This window comes from Heterocephalus glaber, unplaced genomic scaffold, assembly GCF_053883595.1.
Source record: "Heterocephalus glaber isolate CG9 unplaced genomic scaffold, H.glaber_assembly_v1.0 deba00001479, whole genome shotgun sequence".
Taxonomy (NCBI): Eukaryota; Metazoa; Chordata; class Mammalia; order Rodentia; family Bathyergidae; genus Heterocephalus; species Heterocephalus glaber.
The window spans coordinates 2,720,293-2,743,370 of NW_028258316.1; the positions used below are offsets into that span (position 1 = coordinate 2,720,293).

General features: G+C 53.9%; 1 protein-coding gene across 2 annotated transcripts in view; it reads left to right on the top strand.

Moving 5' to 3' along the window:
* Col5a1 (collagen type V alpha 1 chain) overlaps positions 1 to 6,800 on the top strand; it is a 120,229-nt gene extending 113,429 nt beyond the window's left edge. For both annotated transcript variants that reach the window (XM_004849000.4, XM_021261779.2), the window contains exons 65-66: positions 480 to 713; positions 4,596 to 6,800. In XM_004849000.4, the coding sequence (XP_004849057.2) occupies positions 480 to 713; positions 4,596 to 4,742 (381 nt within the window). In that variant the 3' untranslated portion in view covers positions 4,743 to 6,800. The remainder of the gene's footprint in view (positions 1 to 479; positions 714 to 4,595) is intronic.
* The last annotated feature ends 16,278 nt before the right edge of the window (positions 6,801 to 23,078 follow it).

Sequence of the window (23,078 nt, forward strand, 5' to 3'; positions counted from 1 at the left end):
GTCACTCCCAGCCAGGTGGGAGGGCAGAGCCCCATGGAGCCTGTCTCCATGTGACGTGTATTTCCTCCAAGAGCGGTGCCTGGTGCATCCTACATGTTCCGAGCATTCAGACCTGGTGGGGGGCCGGGGGTGAGTGGGCTCATCCAAGGCTGGCAGGTGCCCGGCCTGCAGAAAGGGAGGAGGACAGCAGGCAGAGGGAAGGGGGAACACCAGGGGACACCTGGGTGGTGCAGGGCCTGGCGACCCCAGGCCTCTGCACTCCGAGGCTGTGATCTGTGATTCCGCAGCCTTTTATTAAACTGGTGACCGCGGGTTGGGCCCCTGCCCTCTCCGGGCTCAGAAGGCGGAGGTGGCGCATGGCCCTGTCCTCAGGAGCCCCAGAGCCCCACGTGCCACCTTGGGCTGAGTGCACAGTCTTCGAGGAAGGAGGGCCAGGCCATCTCCCCACCCTGCTGAGCCCGCCCTCATCCCACCCGCAGCTCTCCTATGTGGACGCAGAGGGAAACCCCGTGGGTGTGGTGCAGATGACCTTCCTGAGGCTGCTCAGTGCCTCCGCCCACCAGAACATCACCTACCACTGCTACCAGTCAGTGGCCTGGCAGGATGCCACCACGGGCAGCTATGACAAGGCCATGCGCTTCCTGGGCTCCAACGACGAGGAGATGTCTTATGACAACAACCCCTACATCCACGCCCTGGCGGATGGCTGCGCGGTGAGTGTCCCCTGACGCATCCACCTCGGGCGCGCTCCTCACTTCCGGATCCTTAGAGCACCCCGCACCCCAGCATTGGTGCACCCCACCCTGGTCACGAAGGTCTGGGTGAGTCCTTGTGTCCTGGAGATGTTTAGAGTGTGACTGTCACCAGCATCCAGTCTCGTTGAAGTCGTCAGACATGTGGCCCTGCGTGGCCTCTTAGCAGCTGGAGGGTGGTGTCACCAGGAAGCCTCGCTGAGCACCGTACTGGGGCTCCTTAACGTGGGACCCCCATTCTCTTGTCTTCTCCCCGAGAGAATCTGCCTGAGGCCCATACCCCAGTGCCTGTTGTCCGGCCTTGGGCATCACTTTAGGCTGTCCCCGTCCCCTGGGGGCTCCATTGGTGGCCCTTCGTGGCTCCTGCTGCTTCTCAGTGTCCTTGCCGCTGTGGATGGCTCCAGGGTGTGGTCAGGCTGTTGCAGTGTGTGCTGGCCCAGAACCCTCCTGAGTCAGGCTGTCCCCTCCCCGCCCGCCGAGGTCCTTTGAGCTCTCAGGAAGCAGAGGCCAGGCGCAAGGTTGGGACATGTAAACTGGGTGCTGGACAGGGGCAGGAGAGGTGGCTCCCTCCAGTTTTTACTTCTGGGAAGAAAAGTTCCTGCCGTAGAGAGGGTGGGGAGATAAGGACTCGGGACAACAGCGCAGCCAGCTGGCAAAGGGGCAGGTGGAAGGGACAGGCAGGGGCACGTGGAGGTAGGGCTGGTGACATGAGGCAGGGAGCAACAGCACCACCTGGACCTGCGGTGCCACCTGCCCTGAGCCCCCAGATGTCCCACCTCACTCGGGGAGGTCATGACCTTCCGTTTCATCCTCTGGCTGGGCAGCCTGATTGACAGGGCTGCTGAGCGGCCAGCCCTGTAGGGGCACAAATCACGGGCAAGAGAGCCGAGGCGCCTGCCACATAAATCGTGCTGTTTGCACAGCTTTGTGCGCCCCCAGGGGGCCATTGGGGCCTTAATGGTTATTTATGCTTCCGGAATAACGGGGTAACGCAGCCATGGGCTGAGGCCTTCTTCAAATACACCCCTTTCTGTGTGCTCTGATAATTGGAGCGGAGGGGCCCTATAAATCCAGCACTGTTACCTGCTGGCTCAGCACGTGTTGCCCGACCCAGGGTGGAGGAGAGGCCACTGCTGCAGCCACGAAGGCCCTGGGCTCCCCATCCCGGGGTGGAGATCAGGCGCGGCCCTGTGGTCGGCTCCCTGGCTGGCCTGTTACTGAGATTACACAGGTCCCTGTGACCGCGTCCAGGCCTGGCGAGGGCCAGCAGTGATTGCATCTGATAGCCTGGTCAGACCAGGTGAGGGAGCAGAGCCCAAGGAGGCGGCCTTTGGGTGGCAGAGTGGTGTCTGGCTCTTCCTCGCTGGCCCAGCGGGTGAGGGGCTGGCTCTCCCAGGTGGCTGGGGGCCCTTCGAGGGTGCTGTGCACAGCTGCAGGTGCAAGCCAGTCGGTCCCTGCTTCCTTCTCCCTGGGGTGGGGCGCTATGGCCGTGCATTGGGGTGGACCCAAGGGCTAGAGGGGGCCACTGACACTCCAGGATGCTCAGCAGCTCACCACTTGTGCTGTCCAGGTGCTGGGCCACCCAACAGTGACATTCTTCCGACAGCCTTTCACAGCACAGCCAGCCAACTGTGAATAGCAGCACAGCCTGAGATGCCTGGTTTTTAAAAGTGTAGGTTCTGCATCCTGCCCTAGAACTTGGGAGCCAAGCCCCCAGGGCAGGTGGGGGCTCTAGGCTGTAAGGGCCCTGAGGACTCCTGTCCTCTGAGGTCCTAGCCCTGCTTTGTACCCTCTGCTCTGGGCCCAGCCACAGTATGAGGGGTGCTCTTACTGGGTGGGCTTTGGGAAAGATGGGGTGGAAGGACTTGGAGGAGAAAGAGCTGGACACGCTCTCGCAGCAGATGCCAGGAGGACCTGTTGTGGCTCTGCGTCCTCAACCCTCTTCTGTGAACTTCTTCACTTCCACTGGGGAAACTGAGGCAAGGGGAGTGTATTCATTATCTGTTGTTTGAAACAAATTAACTTCAGCAGCTTAGGACAACAGGACTCTGCTACCACCCCAGTTTGAGGTCAGGAATACGGGTACAGCAGAGCTGGGAAGTCCTGGCTGAGGGCCTCTGTGGTCCTCTTAGGCTCCATGAGAAATGTCCACGGCCCGGGCTGTGGCAGACCATGGGCACTCACTGTGCGTGGCTCCACAGGTGGGAAGTTTGAGGGCAGGTGCCAGCAGGGTTAGGTCCTGATGATGGCCTCTTCTGGGTCACAGGCACCTGACCATCCCTGCATCTGCATGTGGCAGAGTGAGGGCGAGGGACCTCTCTGAGGCCACTTTGTGAGAGCACTCTCTGCTGCTGGGGGCTGCACCCTCCACTCTGATGCCTTCTACCATCACCTGTGGGTCAGGTTCCAATGTGCATTTGGGAAAACACTCAGCCCTCTGCATAGAAGACAGGCCCCGAGGACTGTGCCCCCTCCCCAGCCAGGGACTGACCAAGGCTGAGTCAGGATTGGCCTCACAGTCACATGGGACCCCCTGCCAGCTGCATCCCAGCCACAGTGCCCACTGGAGGGAACCCTGGCAACTTCCTTTTCCCTGGCGGACATCTGCAGGGACGGAGTGCTGGAGGGAGACCTGGCTCATAGTCTGAATCTGTCCAGGACATGTGGGCTGTGGGTGTCCCAAGGGAAAGCTGTGGCCTTCAGGGACTGTTTTCCTGGGGAAGTTGACCAGGCAGCAGGGCCAGGTCAGCCTTGTTGATCTGTGTCCCAAACACTCGGAGCTGAACTTGAGTGGCTTTGGGGACCAGAGCAATGGTGCACCTTCCTCCCCGGGTCTGGGACATGGGGCCCGAGAGGAGGGAGCCTCTCTGGAAGTCTGCTCACCCTGGGAGGGGCTGCACCCTGCTGGCCTCGCTAAGGGCCGGTCACTGGCCCCAGGCCTCAGCCTCCCCAGAGCTCCTCCAGAGGGCTGGTGTGTAGGCTCTTGTCCCCCCTGCACCTGGGAGGCTGGCTCCTTCTCCTGCCCGGGGTCCCTGCCTGAGTCCCCAGGGCGGTGGCAGGGATCCCGCATTCAGTTCAGCACTCTGCTGTGACCACCTTGTCATTCCCCACTTTGGAACAAGGAGCCCCTCATCTTGATCTTGGTTTTCTAGCTGCCCTGACGGGGCTGGTATCTAAGGCACTTTTCTGTCTCTGGGACAGAATACTGACACCCCCAACTTTAGTGAGAGGTTCACTGGGTCGTGTTTTAGAAGTTTCAGTCCTTGCACGGTTGGCAGCATGGCCGAAGGGCCTGGGCAAAGGAGAGCTGCTTGGGGCATGGCAGATTTGAACCAGGGAGGAGCTGAACCCTTCCAGGTCATGCCCCAGGCCCCGACTCCAACCAGGCCCCGCCCCTAGCCAGGCCCCACCTCCTAACAAGCCAGCCACAAGGCTCCCTGGGATCCCGTCACCTTTCAAAAGTCCCGCCTATAATCGCCTGAGGCTCTTGGGAGATGTCCAGATATAAACCCTGTCAGCTGCCCTGCGCCCGGAGCTTGGTGGGATGGGGTATCTCCATAGGGTGGGGAGCGAGGGGCCCTGCTGAGGCCAGTTCCCATGCCCCACCCCAGACTGTGCGGTGGCTTCGGATGTCCATGAGGGGTGAAGCGCTCTCAGCCGCCATGTTTCCTCCAACACTTGCCAAATTCAGGCGGCCACGGTACCACCCGCGTGGCTCGTCATGTGTGGGTGGGGCAGGGAGAGGTGGCCCCAAGCCCGATTCATGGAGCCCGTGCCGGCTCTGACGGCTGCCCCTAAGAGGCCCCTGGATCTTAACCGTGTCCGCCTGTCTCCTCCTTCCAGACCAGGAAAGGCTACCAGAAGACGGTGCTGGAGATAGACACCCCCAAAGTGGAGCAGGTACCCATCGTGGACATCATGTTCAACGACTTCGGCGACGCAGCACAGAAGTTTGGATTTGAAGTGGGGCAGGCTTGCTTCATGGGCTAGGAGCCGTGCGCAACCTCGTGACCTCAGCACGCCCCTTGTGAGTGTCCCCACGAGCGCCGAGCGCCGTCAGCTCAGACGGCGAAGGTTTCTCGTGCCCCTCCCACCGGACTTCATCTGCGCCCGGCACCTGGCTGGCGGTGCCAACCTGCGCTCTGGCTGGGAGAGAGCCACGCCCACCCCCAACGGAGCCGAATCACATGACCTAGCAGGCCACACCCACGTTCCGTCTACACCCCAGGCCACGGAGGGAGCCCGCTGCTGCCCTGGCCCCTTGCTCACCGGATCCGCTGATGGACCGCATCGTGGACAGTGGACAGGGGTTGGGGCTGGGGTGGCAGTATTTGGATATCACTTCTTTTTTTAATTCAACTTGAAGATGTGTATTTCCCCTGACCTTCAAAAAATGTGCGGAGGCCAGCCTTGCAAAGGTCGCCAAAGCCTCTGTTTTTAACCACCCTCAACACGATCCATTCAGAGGCCAAATGTCATTCTGCATGTGCCTTTCCGATGGATTAAAGGTGCTTATGTTTTTGTGAGTTTTAAGTAAATATTTGTATTGTATTGTTATAAATGTTAAGTGTGCCTGACTTTCAATGGTGTGTGGAAACCCCAGCCTCAGGCCCCCGGGGAGAACGGGCGGAGGGGATAAAGCCTCCTCTTTAGAAGTAGGAAGTTGCCCCGGCCTGCCCCACCCTGACAAGAATATGCAGTAAGTTGGAAATTCACCCAGGTCCCCAGAAGCCCTTCTGCCAAAGAAAAATCAGTGCCAGACCCCTTTTCCAGGCCAGTTTGGTTTTTCTATGGGGAGGAAAAAAGAATCCGATACTCTGCTTTTTCTATATGTACTTAGACTAAGACGCAGGGTTCGGTTCATTTTGATTGCTTCCTTTTTCCATTTTCCTTTCTACAGAGCCTGGGCAGGAAACCGAGATTTGTGTAGATGGTAATTAAGTGAAACTTGGTGCTGATTTTTTACACTTCTCTTGTGGTGCTATGTCTGAAGATCTTGTAGGAGGCAACATGGGGGGGGTGTCTGCTGGTGCTCCTCTTCCGGGCTTCCTTCCCCTGGGCGTTGACTCTGGGAGCCGAGTCTTTGCCAAGGGCCTTGTAGGAGATGCCACCTCCCCTCCCAGCGGGCGCGGAGCCTCCGGGTGCTGTTCTTGGCCGGGGAACCTGCCCCCAAGTCCCGTTACTGGGCTGTGTGGACTTGATCTGAACACACACACACGTGCAGAATAACGACTTCCTGCATCCTGCGTGGTATGGCCATTGCGGACTGTGTTCGTGGTACTGATTTCTGTCTGTTGCAAAAACTGAGCTGAGGCCATTCAGGTGCCCCATGTACCCGTGGTCTCAGCCGGAGACTGCCTCGCACGCAGGTCGAGAAATGTGCAATGAACTCTGGGTGTCTCGGGCCTGCTGCGGCCCTTGTTTCCCACAGAAGCAATCGGGTTTCGGCCTTCGGATGTCTGGGACACGGGCATTGGCTGCTCTGGAGCTCAGGCTGGTACACTTCCCACTGGGCCTCGGCCTCACTGTCCGGGGCGAGGGGCTGCCTGTGTGAACGGTGGAGCCCAGGCCAGCCAGCAGTCCCTGTACTGTGAACCGTGCCCTCCGCCACACCCCTGGCTCCACCACGGGGAAGCAGTGCTGGGGAGCAGGCTGACCACCATGGGACACGCCTGCAGCATCCCAGGAAGAAGACCAGCAAGGCCGACTCCCCGTGTCTCCCCAGAAAACAAGTCGCACTCTTGCCAAAGAAAAGCCTGGCTTAGGGACTCTCGAAGCCAGGACGCCAGCAGGCACCGTGACCGCTGTGTGCCTCTCCTCACGTGAAACGCCATATTGGAACTGTCGTGCGTGCAGTGCCCTGTGGACTTGGTCTAGGTCATGTGATTCTGTTTCACCTCCCCCATCAGATTTGTCCTTTCATTTGTCATTTTCTGTTGGTCCCCTCAAAGTTGTAATTTGTATGAAGTCCAAAATGTGTCCTGTTCTCCCCGAAACCACTTTAGCTAAGGTATATTGCAATAAAATCACTTCTTATATTTGCAGGCACTCTTGTGGTGTAATTTTTTCCCTCCCCATATATATAATTGGACAAATGAAAAAGAAAAGAAAAAAAACAGTAAACAGAAAACCTATGATAAAGATTCTAGGACACTGGGCCCTTTGAAATTCAGGGCCAAAGGACATGTTGTTTGTACCCTAAATGTCCATAGATGTGCCCTATATTTGAAGTGTTGCACCACAAAAGGGTTGTCTTAAGGTATTTTACACCTGCGTAGCAGAGGCTCATTGTAACCGTTTTTCAATAAATCGAGTTCACTGTTTCCACCGCACACAATGTCGTTTGCTGCCTTTTTCAGGGTGACCAGGTCCCTCCACTGCATGAGACCCACGCATGACTGCACACTATCCCGGGACACCGTATGCTCTTGCATCACAGCAGTGGGCCAGAGGGGAAGGAAGTGCTGCCCCCAGCTGCTCCTGGGAGGGGCCTGGCTATGGACAGCTGTTCCCGCAGGGAGGCAAGGACATGGCAGGGGCAGCTTATGAAGCAGCTGAGCTGAATGTCACCAGCTCTTAGATTTCAGACCTTGACAGATGCTGGCCTCACTTTCCACCCTGGCAGTTGGTGCCCTGGGGGACGTCCCCAAGTGACATCCTTCCTGCTGTAGGGCGGGGTCAGATGCCTGGGTCTGGTGGCCAGCAGGGATGTGGAGGTGGCCCCTCTCAGCCAATGAGCTTGTGCACAGGCGACTTGGGCCTCAGTGAGTGACTCCTTCCTGGTCTCCATTTGATCTTCAAGCTGCTGCTGCTGAGATGCTGTTGCCCCAGGCCTGAGTCCGTGGGCCACCTCCCGTGCTGCCTCTGCAGAGATTTTCTAACATCAGGCCTCGGCAAGGGTGTTCAGAAGGGAGTAACCAATGAGTGAGGCCGCCATACCTCTCCCTGACTTCCTGGGCGGGGAGTTACTGGCTCATCTGTACCCAGGCTGGCGGGGTGGGAAAGTTAGTGCCAGGCTGTCCCTGCGTAGTTGGAGGGGACGCCCCCTTTCCAGAGCCACGCCCCTTATAACTCAGGGCTTGCTGGAGGGGCGCGCAGGAGCTTGCACTTCTGGCTGCCAGTCCCCACGGGCCCCACTTTGAGAAGCACTGGTCTGGGTTACCTGCAGGACCAATCCCATTTATCAGCGGCTTACACAGAATGTGTTTTCCTAAAATCACGCTGCAGGTCACTGCAGGGTAGGGGGCTTGGCCCAGAACCTGCTGGCTGTGCAGCTGCTCCAGGGGACTTGGCTGGTGACGCCTGCTTGGTGCCAGGCTGATGGGCTGGGAAGGAGCTGGGGCCTCTCTCGGGCCCAGGCTCTGATTTGTGCCTCAGCCAGGAAACCGTCACTTTCCAGCTAGATCCCAGTAGTAAATACTTCAACCAAAGCCACACGCCCGTCCCGCGCAAGAGCATCTGGCTTTTTTCCCTGCACTGACAAATGGAAATCACGTCAGTTTGGGAGAAGTGTGGTCCCCTGGCATATGTTAAGAACTGACATGTTCAACAGCGCAAGGATCTCATAACCCTTTGGGACTTCCCCAGCTCTTTCTGAACTAGAAGCCACCAGGCTGAGAACTCCTTACGGACCAGAACTGCTTAAAAGACTCCCCAAAAGCTGGAGGTCCGCACCTCAGCATCTGCATTATTTATCTAGAATCTGGGGCCTGGAATCTGGAAACATCTGGGCTGCTCCACTGCCTCAAGGCCTCTCGAAACGCTGCAGTTGGGGTGTGGCCAGGTTGTGGTCTCATCCCAAAGATAGACCCAGAAAGTTCTGCTTCCAAGCTTGCTGACCCGGCAGTGTCAGCTTTGAGGTCCTTGGGCTCTGGGGATGAAGGCCACCCCTGTCCCTTGTCCCTTAGCTGCTCCAGCCGACCTACCTCATCACTGGCAGGGCTGAAGCACAGTGCCCTGTGACCTCGCCACAGAAGTGGTGTCCCAAGCCCTTTACTCCCTTCTCTGGGTCCAAGTCACAATGTCCGGCCCATGTTCCAGGAGAAGGCCAGCAGAACAGAAGGGGCGCAGCCAGCCAGCCTGCCACCTGGTTGTGAGGTGTGCGTGTAGAGGCTGGGTGTGATGCTCACCTATCGTGGGCCCTGGGCGTGTTCCAGAACTCTGCACACACAGAGCACAGGTGAGAAGCCAGAGGTTGCCACCTGACCTCCTCATCCATCCCAGACAGAGAAGGCCCCAGCAAGTCCAGGAGCAATGTCCCTGTGTGGGAAGCGCTTTGTCCCAGGGCCTCAAAGTGCCTCACAGCAGCTCTGTGTCCCCAGCAATGTCATACTGGGTCACTCACTGTGTGCCGGCCACAAGGCTTCAGGGTACAGGGACTTGCACCTCCAATACCACTCAGGGAGCCATCTTAACGTGCCCAGTGCGCCTGGAGGGAAGAGAAAGACATCCTGCCTTCAGTGACCTCAGGTGCATCTCAGGGGACCAGACTTACAGCCAAGACCCAGAGGACTGCCCTGGCTGAGGGTCCCGGTGGAGAGACAGCCCTGCCGGAGTGGGGTGCAGGGCTGGAGGGGAGTAGCTTTCTTGGGGGAGTCTTCAGAGAGAGGTAGGATCTTGAGATGTGCTGGCCACACCATTTGCATACCTTTCCGGCATAGCTGTGTGAAATCTGTTTGCCAGAGGGTCGTTTGGAACACTCATCTGCAGGAGTCCTTTGTCCTGTGAAGCTGGGTCCTGGCACTGATCTCAGAGCGCAGAGAGGAAGGTGTGGGGAGGTGCTCACCCACAGCTGGGGAGAAGGAGCCATTTCTCATAGCTGGAGCCCAGGCTGCTTGGGTTGGGGCTTGGGGTGTGTGCCATCCAGGACCCCTACCCATGGCAAATGCCTGCGGGTGGAAGCCAGTGCGCACCGGGAGCAGGGCCCTTATGTTCACTGGGCATTTCCTAAGCTGCTCTGCCTTCGAGGCACCAGGAGGCCATGGTGAGGGATACAGGGTCCTGTGGCTGGGTCTTGGAGCAGACCCCACCCTCCTGCCTTTTCCCCTTGGCCCAGCATAAGCTGCCCTCTGAAGCCAGATTCCTCCCTCCCAGGGCCTTCCCGGCTTAGAGCAGTCATGTACAGCTGGCTGGTATACCTGGCAAGCCACCCAGCCCGGGCACAGCAGGTGCCATGTCAGCTCCTGCATGCCCCACTTCAGCTCTGTGTGGGCACTGCACCCATGCCTCTGCCTCAGCTCCTTGCCCACCTGGCCTCTGTGACAGGCATGGAAATTGCTGAGAGCAGGGCCTGGCCCAGCACGAAAGCTGCTCCAGGGTTTGTGAGCCGTGATCAGCCTGCTGTGCATGTTTCCAGGAGGAAGGGCCAGGCAGCAACCTAAGCAGGAGTCCAACTTGGCTGTCCTAGCTCGTGGGTAGGATGGAAGGTATGGCTCAGGGCTGCAGGGGGCCTTGGGGACAGGTGAGGAGGGCTACATCCCCTCACTTCCCGGGAGGCCAGGGAGACACAGGCACAGGGCCAGGAGGGCCTGCTCAGAGCTACTTCCTGAGGCTGTTAGGCAGACCCCAGGGCACCCTCCCAGGCCCTCTCATGCCCTGCACCCAAGTCAGTAGGTCTGAGGTGGCCCTGGAATTGGTATTTCTTCAAGTTCCCACATGGAATTGCTGCTGTCTGGAGAATACAGGATTTGATAGGTTTCCTGATTTTCCCTCTAAACCCAGCCCAGTCATACTGAAAGTACAATACCTTTAAAAAGAATTTTTTTTAGTAGGACAGTGGTACCTCAGTTCACGAACTTAATTCTTTTCACAATTCTGGTCCCAAACTGAATTAGATGAGAACCAAATCGAATCAAATTCAATGGTTAGGTTCGATGTTGGGCTTATGGGGAAATTTGATTCAATTTTTGTCCAATTCAGTTTGTGATCAGGATCATGGAAAAAATGAAGTTTGTGAACAGAGACACCGCTGTATTTGTTTGCAGTACATAATGGTCGCATTATGGCTTAAAATGACGCAAGGGCTAGTCCATGTGCACAACACATCTTCATTCTTTTTCTCCTCCTTCCCCTTTCCTCCCTCTGTCTCTAGATTCCCTTCCCACTTGTAAACAATCTATTCCCTGTTTCCTATTATCTATCTTTTATTTTGTTTTTTAAAAATTATTTATACTTTGTGTTTCTCATATAAAAGAAGTTATGCAATATCTAAGCACAATACTTCTTAATTAACCATTGGATTTTACAAAGATGTCAAAACATACTGCATGGCACCCTCCATGGTAATAACCCTCAGTGAAGATGTTTGCTCCTCCCATAAGCTTGGAATTTCACTAACATGAGTACCTCTTGGATCAAGAGGTGTTCTGTTCTTATCAGGACAGCAAGGTTCTGACCCCGTAGCAGAAGTGGCTGTGGCAGCCCTCTACCCTGAGCCGCTGTATCTCAGCAGCAGGTAACTTGTTCCTTGGATTTTACAAGGCTCACAGATAAGTTTGCCTTGAGTCTCACGGGAGAATTTGGACTTGGACTTTTGGCCAATGCTGGGGCTGTTAGGATGTTGGGAACTCTTGGGGACAGACGAAGTGCGTTTAGCATTTGATATAGATGTGAGCCTTTGGGGTCAGGGAGGAATGCTAGGGTTTGGATTGTAAATGTCTCCCAAAGGCTCTGGTGTGGAAGGCTTGGTCCCCAGGCTGGGTGCTGCAGAGGGTGGTGGTGCCATCAGGAGGTGGCCTTGGTGGGAGGAAGCTAGGTCTTTCAGGCTGTGCCCTGGAGAAGGGGGACTGGGACCTCAGACCCTCCCTCTCCCTTCTTACCAACCGTGAGGTGACCAACCAGCCCTCCTCCACACACTCTTCACCATGATGTCCTTGGCCACCCCACCCAAGGCAACCAGGACAAGGGACCATGGACATTGTGAGCCCAAACAGACCTCTCTTCCTTTTAGGTTGATCTTTTTCAGGTATTTTGTCATAGCAATGGAAAGCTAACACAACAGCCTGTGTTTAGGGTAGCGTTTTGTACAGAAGGCTAGGATGTGGGAAGGATGAGGTGGCGTGGAGAGCGGATTTCATCTCCTTAACATCCACCAGGGAAGAGGATGTGTGTTCTCTCCTCCTGAGCCCTGGTGGATGTGAACGTGGCTGGGGATGGGGCCATGTGGGGTCTGCTCCACCAGCTGGCATCACGCTGTCCTCTGGGGGTGTCACTGGCAAGCAGCAGAAGGAAGAATGAGACTCAACAAGCAGTTTGCAGCCGAATGAAGGTAGGGTGCTTACGGTCGACAGAGCGCTCTGAGGATTCCCCGGAGCTGGGACCCCAGTGGACCCCTGCATGTGGCAAAGTGGGTGACATGAAGGATGATGCAGAAGTTGGCAGATCTGGAACACAGCAGTAGCTGTCCACCTTTTAAGGCTTAGCCTTTGTGCCCAAGCAAAGTTCAGACACCAGGCAGCGGCTGTGAGGGCAAGCAGATGAGAGATCAGGCTGTGGCTTTGAAAATGGGCCTGGCATGTTGGCATGGAAGGTGGTCACGGGGACACAGGTGCCTTCAGCAACCCAAGGGTGACAGGGATGGAGGCTGGGACATGGGAGCCACTGCCTCACAGTCAGATCCTCCTGTGCCCGCCTCCTGCCAGCCACCCTGCTCCTCTGTCTCCCAGTCCCTTACCCCTTCTGAAAACTTCCAAAGTCTTTTCCCCTTTCTTAAGACTTCACCCCAAATAGTGCCCTTGTCTTTCAGTTCCCAACTCAAATGGCCCTTCTTCAGAGAGGCTTTGTGGCCCTGAGTTTATGCATCCTGACCCTTCAGGCCTCCAACATCTTTGAGGACAGTGACAGCAGATGAACCTGCTTTCGAAACAAATAATCCAGAGATATGGAGACACAGTGATGTGAAGGCCACGCAGGAGCATGGAAGCAGAAAGAACAGGATGTGGGTGAGTCACAGAGGAGCAGGCCGCCTAAAGAAGTCTGATGGCCACGGCACTTTCTCCAAGAGCCCTTAGCGGTCCGTGTGTGAGGGGGACGCTGCTCAGGTGAACGGCAGCTGTCTAACCAGGCCAAGGGCTTGGGCTCAGACACCGAGGCTGGCAGAGCAGCTGGAGGTGGAGATAGGAAATCCTGCATAAAAGGGAGCATGTGGGGTGCCCCAAACCCTGCTTCCAAAGCCTTCAGCATCCCTGCCTGGTGCATCACAGCTCCATGGGGTGAGACCCCAGTGACTGCACAGGCGAAAGCAGCTGGACGCTGATGTGGCTAAGCATAGACACTGGCAGCTTCCCATGTGGGGGACAGTTTGGGTTCAGGTTTTCCCTGCTCTGGGTGAATGTGGCAAACACCTCCAGCTTTGCATAGAAAGCCAGGGGCCCAACCCTGAAGGAAAAGGACAACATCCCAAGACTGAAGCTTAGACCACAGGGTTATGGACACATGGAGCCACTCTAACAAAGTGCAAGCTCACGGGCCCACAGGGTCAAAAGTGATCGGCCAGCCACTCACCCATGTGCTGGCTCAAGGCTCAGCTCTTGGTGAGGGAGGACAGTGCGCTCAGACTGGCTGACAGGGTGTGCACGATGCCGTGCACAGCATCAAAGAAGAAAGCCTTTGTGTGAAATCCTCTCTGGCTCCTTCCTTGTCTCTGCTTCCTGGCCATTGTAAGGTGAGCAGCTTTCCTCCTCCAAGCCCTGTCACTGGATGTTTCTGCCTCACCACAGGCCTAGAAGCAACAGAGCCAGCCGACCATGGGCTGAAACCCCTGAAACCGTGAGGAAAAGGAGAAGCATTTCCTCCTTCAAGTTGTTCATGTCAGGTATTTTGTCCCAGGGATGAGAAGGTGACTGAACCAGTTGGATATAACATGGGAGGAAATGGGAGATTTCAGAAGAGACATAGAAAGTCTAAACGAACCAAATGTGAACATTAGAAATACAAATGTCAATGTCGACAGCTACAGGTTCCCTGAGTGGACAAAATAGAAAGGATCAGGGGGCAGGAAGGGCCATTGTAGACATTTCCCTTGTGGAGGCATGAAAAATAAGGTGTATCAAACAAGTGAGCTGGGCAAAGAATATCTGAGGCAATATTAGCTGAAAATTTCTAAGTGTGGTCAGCAGCAGAGGCCCCAGATCCAGGAACCCGGCAACACCCGGCAGAGAGAGCCCCACAGCTTGTAGCCCGGGGAAACCCACCTGGAAGCAGCCAGCGGGAAAGGAGAGCCGGGAGACCACAAGGATGAGCGATTTCTTACCTCGTGACAAGGACAAAATTTGTCTTAACCTCAAATTCATCTAGCGCAACGATGATTCGAGAAAGTAGGAGAAATAAAGGCGCCTCCCGTGAACGGGCCAGGTATGCTTTAGCTGACAGGAAGCATGACAGGAAGAGAGTTCCAGGGAGATGCAGGTTTTTTGGAGGGAGCGGAGGACACAGAAGTGGGGAATCGGAGGTTTTCTGCAAATAAATTTCTCACTTTTAAAAATATTGCTAAGAGGCAATTTTGACTTTTTAAAATATAAATTTAAAAAAAGTGTTTGGGGTTTTATAATAGATGTGGAAGCAAAACCCACAGCCCCCGAAGGGAAAAGGACTGAGGCAAGGTTGCTGGATCAGAGGAGCGCTTTCCTCGTGGTCATCGGTCACTGGAAGGGACAGGGACGCGTTCGAGTGAGCGGCATGACCTTGGGGGCAGCTGCTTGTACGGAGCACAAAGCGGAAGCAGGAGGTGAGGAGCAGAGCTAGAAGGAAATGCTAAGAAGTTCCTGACCACCAAAGGGAGAGTAGCGGAGAACAAGAGGGGGCGTGACCTGGTGAGGAACCTCAGAGCCCATAAATGAGCGAAGTGCTCGGAAAGCATGGGTTGTCAGGGTGGGTTCAACAGGGACATCTGAGGGGACAAGCAAGACCTAAGCGACTGGATCACGCAGGCCACGCACGGCCCCCTGGAAGCACACACTGGCCGTGGCCTCTGTCTGCCGTCCTCTGCCAGCAGCTCCCCTTTCTCTGCCCAGCCACGGCCAATGTCCCCATGGTCACTGAGGGTGTGGTCAGGTCAGGCCATGGGCAGTAGGTGGGAGGGAGGTGTGTCACCACCAGATCCCCCAAGCTCCTTGGCTGGTCCTCCACACTCTCCACAGCTTCCTGGTGGCTGGAATGCAGATGCCCCTGGGGTCAGAGGTCACCAAGAGCCTGAAGCAGCAGCTAGAAGAGGAGGTGGCTGGCCAGCAGCACCCATGCTGGCTCCTGGTGAGGGACAAAGGTGCACCAAGTGCTCCAAGCCCCAGACCTTGGGCTCTGGCCGAGTCAGCTTGCTTTGCAGTACTGGTGCACTCTGCTCGGGAATCTCAATGTCACAGGACGGCAGATGATCACTGCAGGTCTCCTTACTTACTCTCTGCCTTCATAGCAAGGTGCCCAGGCCACAGGGACTCAGTGACCTCCAGCCCCACCGTGTCACAGTGCTCCAAGACAGCTTCCTTCCATCCCAAGCCTCAGTTTCTCCGCCATGGCAGGAAGTGCCCTCACAAGTCCAGCAGCTGCCTGTACCCAGCCCTGTGAGGAAGCGTCTCTCTTCCAGGATGCTTAATTGTTCCTGTTTGTTTTATTTCTTACACAGAGAAATAAACTCACTGCGTTCCTTTGTTTTTAAAAAAGATCAATTCAAACGTAATTGGTTCAATGTATTAAAACTACAATTTCAAAACCCCAATGCTTTCTTAAGCCTTTAAATTTGGCTTTTAAGCCCTTTTCTCCCTATAGCAGGCAAATTTTAATAACTTTGTTTAAGGAGATTGTGAATAATTCTTGGTCCATTCGCTGACTTGGTTATTTAACAGCTTTAAGCATTTTAATTGCATTTATGAAGTTAATATATTCAAATTTATATTGTATTTCACTTGCCTACCTTTAACAAAACCTTCTCAGTATAAGCTAATTTTTTCTTTAAAATTCTAATAATACATATAAATGCAATGAACATATGGGAGGTTTCTTAAATGCTCCTAAACTGTACATAAGCATTGCAAGATTTCCACGTAAAATCACTAAGGTGTTCAGTTACCCTGCTTCGCGTTTTCAGTTGGCTTATCGCACTGTCAGTGGTAGGCCCAATTCTCCTAAATATTGCCAATACTCAAAATGCCAAATGACATAGATTTCTTGGTGCTAAAATATTCATACTATGAATTCTCATTCTGTCTAGACTTAGGAAGGAACCCATGGCCACACCAGACCCCCAAGGGCAGCAACCCCGGGCAGGCTGCCCTGGCATCCAGACGCCAGCCGGGGTGCCCTGACTGTGTGCTGTCCTGCTTGGGACCCTGGGCTGTGGAGGGAAGGTGCCTAGTCCCTGGCTTCCCCGTCTACCGGTCCATGCAGGTCCCAGATCCCTGTGGGGTCTGGCCCATCCTGGGCTCTGGGAGGCTTAAGTGAGATTTCTGCCGTTTCCCCGGGTCAGGCTATGACGGAGCCGAGTCTCACAGGCTTGCTCTGACTTAGGGACTGGACTCAGGTGAGTGGGGCTGGGGGGCACTGCTGCCGCCTCTGCTGGGCTCTGACGGGACTGAGCCCAAGGACTGCATCTGCTTAGGACTGATTCTCCATAGGTGTGGACAGCGCCTTGAGGCCTGGGTGATCCAGCTCCTCCCATCCCCTCCAGGGCTCCAGCAGCTCCAGGAGCAATCCACGGGGACCTGTCACATCCCGCAGCCCAGCTGCCTGCCCCTCAGCCCTGGGGCTGGCAGAGCTGTGGCGTCAGAGTCCTAGGCCCCAGCCCTGTGCTGCGCCCTGGCCCAGTTGGTGCCCCTCACGTCCCCTGTGGTAGAACCAACCCCTGCTCGTGGCCAGGGGAACCCCCTTCAAGCACCCTGAGCCCACCCGTCCTGCTGCCTCCTCTGGAACTGTCCCAGCCCTAGGAGATGCTGCTGCACACTGGGGACTTGTGGCATCTTCCAGGGCTGGGCTCTTGGGCCTGGTCCCTGCAGGGCTGAGCAGGGCTGGCCCGGCTTTCTCTGAGTCTGGCTCCACCCATAGGCTGGCTGGAAAGGGCCCCTGCTGCGGGGGGGACTCCTTGGGATGCAGGATCGCCTCCACCTGAACATGGTGCTACCACCTCCGCAGGGCCAAAGTAGCCACACACACCGCTCCGGGATGGGAAAGAACCAGAGCCCGCGGTGGGCGGCTGAAGCCCTGGGAGGGCGAGGACGGAGCCAGGGAGCTGGGCAGATCTGCGGCTCACCTGGGGACAGTCCCCGCTGGGTGCCTCATCCCTCCCAGGGCTGCCCTGGCTGGAAGGAGTCAGCGGCGGTGTGGGCAGCACCTGGCAGCACCTCCCAGCCACCTCCAGGAGCCCCCGGAGCAGCTTCGGCTCTGCAGGAATTGCTCCCCGTGTGGGCGTTTCAGGAGCTAATACCTCAGCTCTTGCCCTTGGGATCTTTGTGAGGGGCACAGGGATCCTGGGGTATGAGGGAGGTCTTCATCCCTCAGGCCCCCAGGTTAAGCAGACCTGGAAATGGGGAGGGATTTCTCGGAACCCCCAGGCCCGTCCTCCAGGGCTGGAGCTCTGTTGCAGGCAACTCTCGGAACCATTGGCCCCTGTCTTCCCCCAGGCGAGGCCAGGCGCCTGCATGCAACAGGGTGTGTGCTCCAGGGCGTCACTGTGCTTCTGGGGCTGAGCAGGGAGGCCTGGGTCCTGCACACGGCGCCCAGCCTGTCTCCATGGAGGGATCAAAGAGCAGGATGAGGGCCCCACCCAGACCTGGGGTCATATGAGTGCTGGGGGGAGGTTGCTGAGAGCACACAGAGTGCTGTCAGAGCGACGGTGGCAGGGCTCAGAGAGGACCAGCTCTCCAGGCTGGGAGGCTTCCTTCCGGAGGGGGCCAGTCCTCCTAGGAGCAGGGCCCCCACGGCCCCCAGGACACAGGTGGTCCAGGCCCCTCCCCTCAGGCCTGTTCCAGCTTCTTGTGTTTCAGTTTCCTGGCCCACAATGGAGTTTACTTTCTAATATGTTTCTCACTTCTTCATTTTAAAATTTTTAAAAAAATTTTTGAATAGCACAAAAGCACCAGAGAGGAGCTGCTCCTGTCCCAGTTGTCCTGCTCTTCTGATTTAGCAGAGCATGTGCATGGTCAGCCAGTGCGTTTTCCAGCAAGCACTGGGAACCAGCTTTGTGGCCCCTCTGAGGCCCTGTAGGTGAGCTGCTCAGTCATTCCCGAGCCTGTGGCTCCTGGGATAGCTGACCACACCCTGATCTGAGGGTCCCTCTCAGGGTCAGCTCTGTGTGCTCCCTGGGTCTGCAGTTTGCTGGGCGGCACACATGTGATCCCCAGAGGGTTCATCCAGCTGTCCCAAGGAACTGGGTGAAAAGCAGAGCAGTACCAGCGTGCACCTAGTGCCGCTCAATAGGCATTCACGGTCTTCGTACGCCATGGGTGTCCAGCTCTTCTTTGTCCTCTCTCTCCCCAGCATCATGGTTCCTGGGACTGGCCCAGCCCCTGGGAGCCATGCAGGGCTTTCTCTTCCAGGCCCAGGTGCTGAGGCAGAGGGCTGGGGCAAGGAGGAGGCTACTGTGACAGGCAAGAGGAGTGACTGTCCTCAGCCTAGGGGAAGGCACCTGAGAGTCACTGAGGCTCCTTCTCTGGGTCACAAAGGGTCCATTTTTAAGAGCCCATTGGGCCACACTGCACCCGTCATTAACTATTTAGGGTGCCAATGAGTGCCTTGACATGCCACACACATACACCCATGAAACATCATCCAGTCAAGGCAGTGAACATGGCTGCCTCCCCCAAATCCTTCCTCTGGCCCCTTGAAATTCAGCCTCCCTCCCCTCAGCCCCTGGAGTCCCCAGGTGACAGCTGGTCCTCTTTCTGACACTACAGATTCACCTGCTCTCTCTAAGCTTTGTACACAGGAAACCATGTGCTCGCTCTTCTCTGTGGCCTGGCCCCTTTCCTTCCATGTGCTTAGTTTGAGATCCAGCCATGGTGTTTCGTGCAGCAGTAATTTACTTCCCCTTACGCTGAGTGGTACAGTCAGCCCTCTGTATTTGTGGTTCCATCTCTAATGATTCAACCAAGCACAGACTGAAAATACAGTTTTTAATTGCATCTATCCTAAACATTGACAGGCTTTTTCTTGTCATCATCACTGTCATTGTCATCATTTTTTTCTTGTTATCATATGGTGTAGGCAACAATGATATATATAGCTTTTATGTTACATTTGGGATTTGTGACATGAGGATGAATTGTTACCTTGCTTGGCTTAGGAGCTTCCCAGGGAATTAGTGAAGCACACTTCTGGTTGTCTGGGTGGTCGTGGAGATGTGACCTTGAGGTCTATATCTGGTCCCTGGCCCCTTCCCCTCTGGTGCTGTTCCCCTGCTCTGCTTCCTGGCCACTATGAACTGAGCCACTTTGCTCCTCCATGCCCTTCCACCATGATGTTCTGCCTTGGAGCTACCAAACCATGGACTGAGTCTCCCAAACCTATGAGCCAAGTAAATCTCTCCTCCTTTAGGTTGTGGGTGTCAGGTATTGTGTCCCAGTGATGGAGAAGCTAATAGAGCATTGTAAGAATTTAGAGATGACTTAAAGAACCTGGGAGGATTACATGAGTCATATGCAAATGCTGCACTGTTTTATGTAAGGGACAAGAGCCTCTGCAGGTATTGGTACCCAGTGGGGTGGTGTTGGAGCTGATTCCCCACAGAAACCCAGGGATGGCTGCATTCTGGTCTGCATAGACCACCATTGTTTATCCTCTCAGCTGCTGATATACATTGATTTATTTCCAGTTTGGGGCCCTTGGTGCATCTTGCTATTAGGCACATTTACACTCAAGCCTTTGTTCATTTCTTTGGGTAAATGTCTAGAGGGGAAATGTTCAGGTCATAGAGTGGGGGGTGTTGAACTTTTCATGAAATCACAAAACCATTTTCCAAAGTGGCTGGACCTTCCCCACAGCAGTGCCAGAGAGGCTGGGCCCTCCCTGGCCTCGGGCACCTGCACTGCTGGCCCTTCTGGACTCCACCATTTCCCCAGGAGAGGTGGTGTCTCCGGGGTTTTCCCGGCTGCTGTTGAGTCTCTGGTCATGTGCTTATGCGGGATCCCCACGTCTTCTTCGGTCAAGCCTCTTTTCAAATTGTGGGCCAGCTTCTTAAACTGGGTGAGGGTTTTAAAACTGAACTTCAATTTGAAATTCTTTCAACTTCTGAATGCTAGCCCTTTATCAAATATACACGATGCATCAGTTTCCTATTGCTGCTGTGACAAATCGCCACAACATAGGGGTTAAAACTGGATGCGTATTATTTTATAGCTCTGAGATTGGAAGTGCAGAACGGAGCTGTTGGGAGGACAGCGTTGCCTCTGGGGGCTCCAAGCGGATCTTTTCCTTACCCTGTCCGGCTTCACAGGCCACGTGAGTTCCTGGGCTCGCGGCCCCTCCCTCTGTTCTCAGAGAGCATTGCTCCAGCCTTTGGTTCTGGCTTGGACTCTCCTTAGCCTCCCTGCCCCTCGCTCTATGGCTCTCCCTCTGTAAGGACCCTTTGTGGTGACATTGGGCCCACCCAGGTAGGCCAAGACCGCATCCCATTTTGAGGTCCTTAATCCCTCTGCATTTTGCCACATAAGGTTCAAGGTTCTGGGCTCATAATTCAGCCTATGACAAATGATTCCAAATATTTTCCCTCAGTCTGTGTTTCTCTTTACGTTCCCTTAACTGAGCATCCCTCACCTCCCCAGCTCTGGGGATTGAACCCAGGGCCTTGCACATGCAGGTGAAGTGCTCTACCACTGAGCCTCACATGTGCCCTCAACAGAACCTCTCAGAAAGAAAGTGCAGAAAGTTTTGATTCTGGAGCAATCCATTTATCTGTATTTTGCTTTTAGAGATCATATTTTTGGTAACCTATTAAAAAAGTCTTTGCCTAACTGATGTTCTTTCTTCTAGAAATTTTCTACTTTTAGATTTCACATTTAGATCTGTTGTCTGTTTCAAGCTGGTTTTCATTTATGGTGTGAGGAAGGGATCAACATTCTTTTCATTACACATACAGTTACTCCAGCAGCCCTTACTGAAAAATGTTTGTCAAAAATCCAGCTTCTTCTCTGCGTGGGTCCACATCTGACTCTTTGTTTCATTGTTCTATTTTTCTGCTTTTGCCCCAATACTATCTTATAGTGATTGTGTTGCTTTATAGTAATTCTTGAAATCATGTAATATTAGTTCCTCCAATTATGTTCTTTCCCCCTGCTAAAGATGTTTTAGCTATTCTACATCCTGTGCTTTTCCATATGAATTTTAGAATGAATGTTAATTTCTATAAAAAAGAAGATGCTGGGATTTTGATTTGAACTGTGTTGTATCTGTATGGGGAGACCTGGCATCTTAACATGATTGAATCTCCTGACCCATGAACTAGGTATGTCTTTCCATTTACTTTGTTTTGCCCAAAATATTTTGTTGTTTTTTGTGAATAATCTTACGCATATTTGCTTGGATTTGTCCGTAAGTATTTTACACTTTTGATGCTATTATAAATGGTGTACATATTAGTTTATAATCGCTCATTGGTAGCATTTGGGAAAATGATTGATTTTTACATGTTGAACTTATATCTTGCAATTTTGCTAAACTCAGTTTTTATTTCTGGTAGCTTTTTGGTAGATTCAATCAGCTTTTCTTTTTTTCTTCTTTGGTACCGGGGATTGAACTCAGGTCCTTATACTTGCACAGCAGGTGGCAAAACCACTGAGCTAAATCCCCAGCCCCAGATTTTCTACATAGATGATCATGTCATGTGTAAAAGCACAGAGAAAAACAAAAAAAAAGAGGTAATGTGCTTCTTCTGCAGTACAAAAGACTCTTTTCCTTGCCTACGCCACAGCCTCTCCCGGACACAGCCCGCCCTGCACACAGCTGGGTAGATGTGCCAAGAGTGGGTGCCTCCTCCTGTCATTGATTGCTTGGTGACATTCAGTCTGTAGTGGCAGGCTTGGGTGTCTCTAAGGACCTTCGGGCCTTGCCGTTCACAAGCTGTCTGATTTCCTCTTTGAGCGTGGGCAGGACTCATAAGTTGCTTTTATCCAGTAGAATGTGGCAAGGATGATTGCGTGTGTGTGTGTGTGTGTGTGTTTATGTGCATCTGATTCCTTTACGTGAAATTGCTGGTTTTGCTGGAGTCTCTCATCCCCCTGTTTGCTCAGAGGCAGGAAGTAGCCAGGCTAGGTTGGTCCCATGGAAGGATCCTTTAGGAGGTCAGGTCATTTCCAGCCGGCACCCAGCAAAGACAAGACAGCTCCTGCATTCCTACAATACAGGGATGGATTCTGCCAATGAGCCGAGAAATGGTCCGTGTCAGCTGGGTGCAGATGAGCTCAAGCCCTGACTGTACCCAAACTGCGGTCTTTGGAGGCCTCTGCAGAGGGGCCAGCGAGGCTGTGTGTGGACTCCTGCCCCATACTTACCATGAGACAGCGGCAGTGGGTTCCTGAAAGCGCCCAAGATGTGGTGATTTGTTAGGAAACAAAATAAAATGAATACTTTCTGTTCCTCATTGTGGAGAGCTTTTAAAGATCTTCAATAGGGATGAACACAAATATTTTTCTGTTTCTTTTGAGATGGCCATATTTTGTTTTCCTTTGTCAGTTTGCTGAGATGAAGAATTACATCGACTTTTCAAATGGCAAACACGCCTTCCTGGATAAATCTCACTTGGTTATGATATATTCTTTTTATGTTTCTGCATTCAACTTGCTATGATTTGGCTCAGATTTGTATCTATGTTCACAAGGGATATTGGTCCATAGTCTTTTTTTAATACAATGATTTTTGTCTTGTTTTAGCATGAAGGGAGTGATGAGCCCAGAGAATGAGTTAGGAAGTAGTCGTAACTTCGTGATTTTTGCAGAGTGTGGGAAGAATTGCTACTATTTCTTCCTTCAGTGTTGGGTTGGCTTCACCTGGGAAGTCACCAGGGCTGATGTGTTCTTCGTGGCCTCTTGATTCTGTGGCATTGATCTAGATGTCTGCTAAACAGCACCCTGTTAGCTTGATAAGGTTTCTCTATGATGAAAATGAAGCCTTAATTACAATTTCAATGTATGGTATACATGTGGGGTTGTTCATGCTGTATTTCTGGAGTGACTTTGGTAATTCGAGGAAATTGTGGAATTTACTGACCCCCAATCGTCCCTAATATCCCTGTATATTCCTTGTAATATCTGTAGAACGTGCAATGATAATATGTCTTTATTCCTGAGGGTGATATTCTGTGCTCCCTTGCTCTCTATTTGATTTTTCTCCAGTCTTGCTAGAGGTTTATAA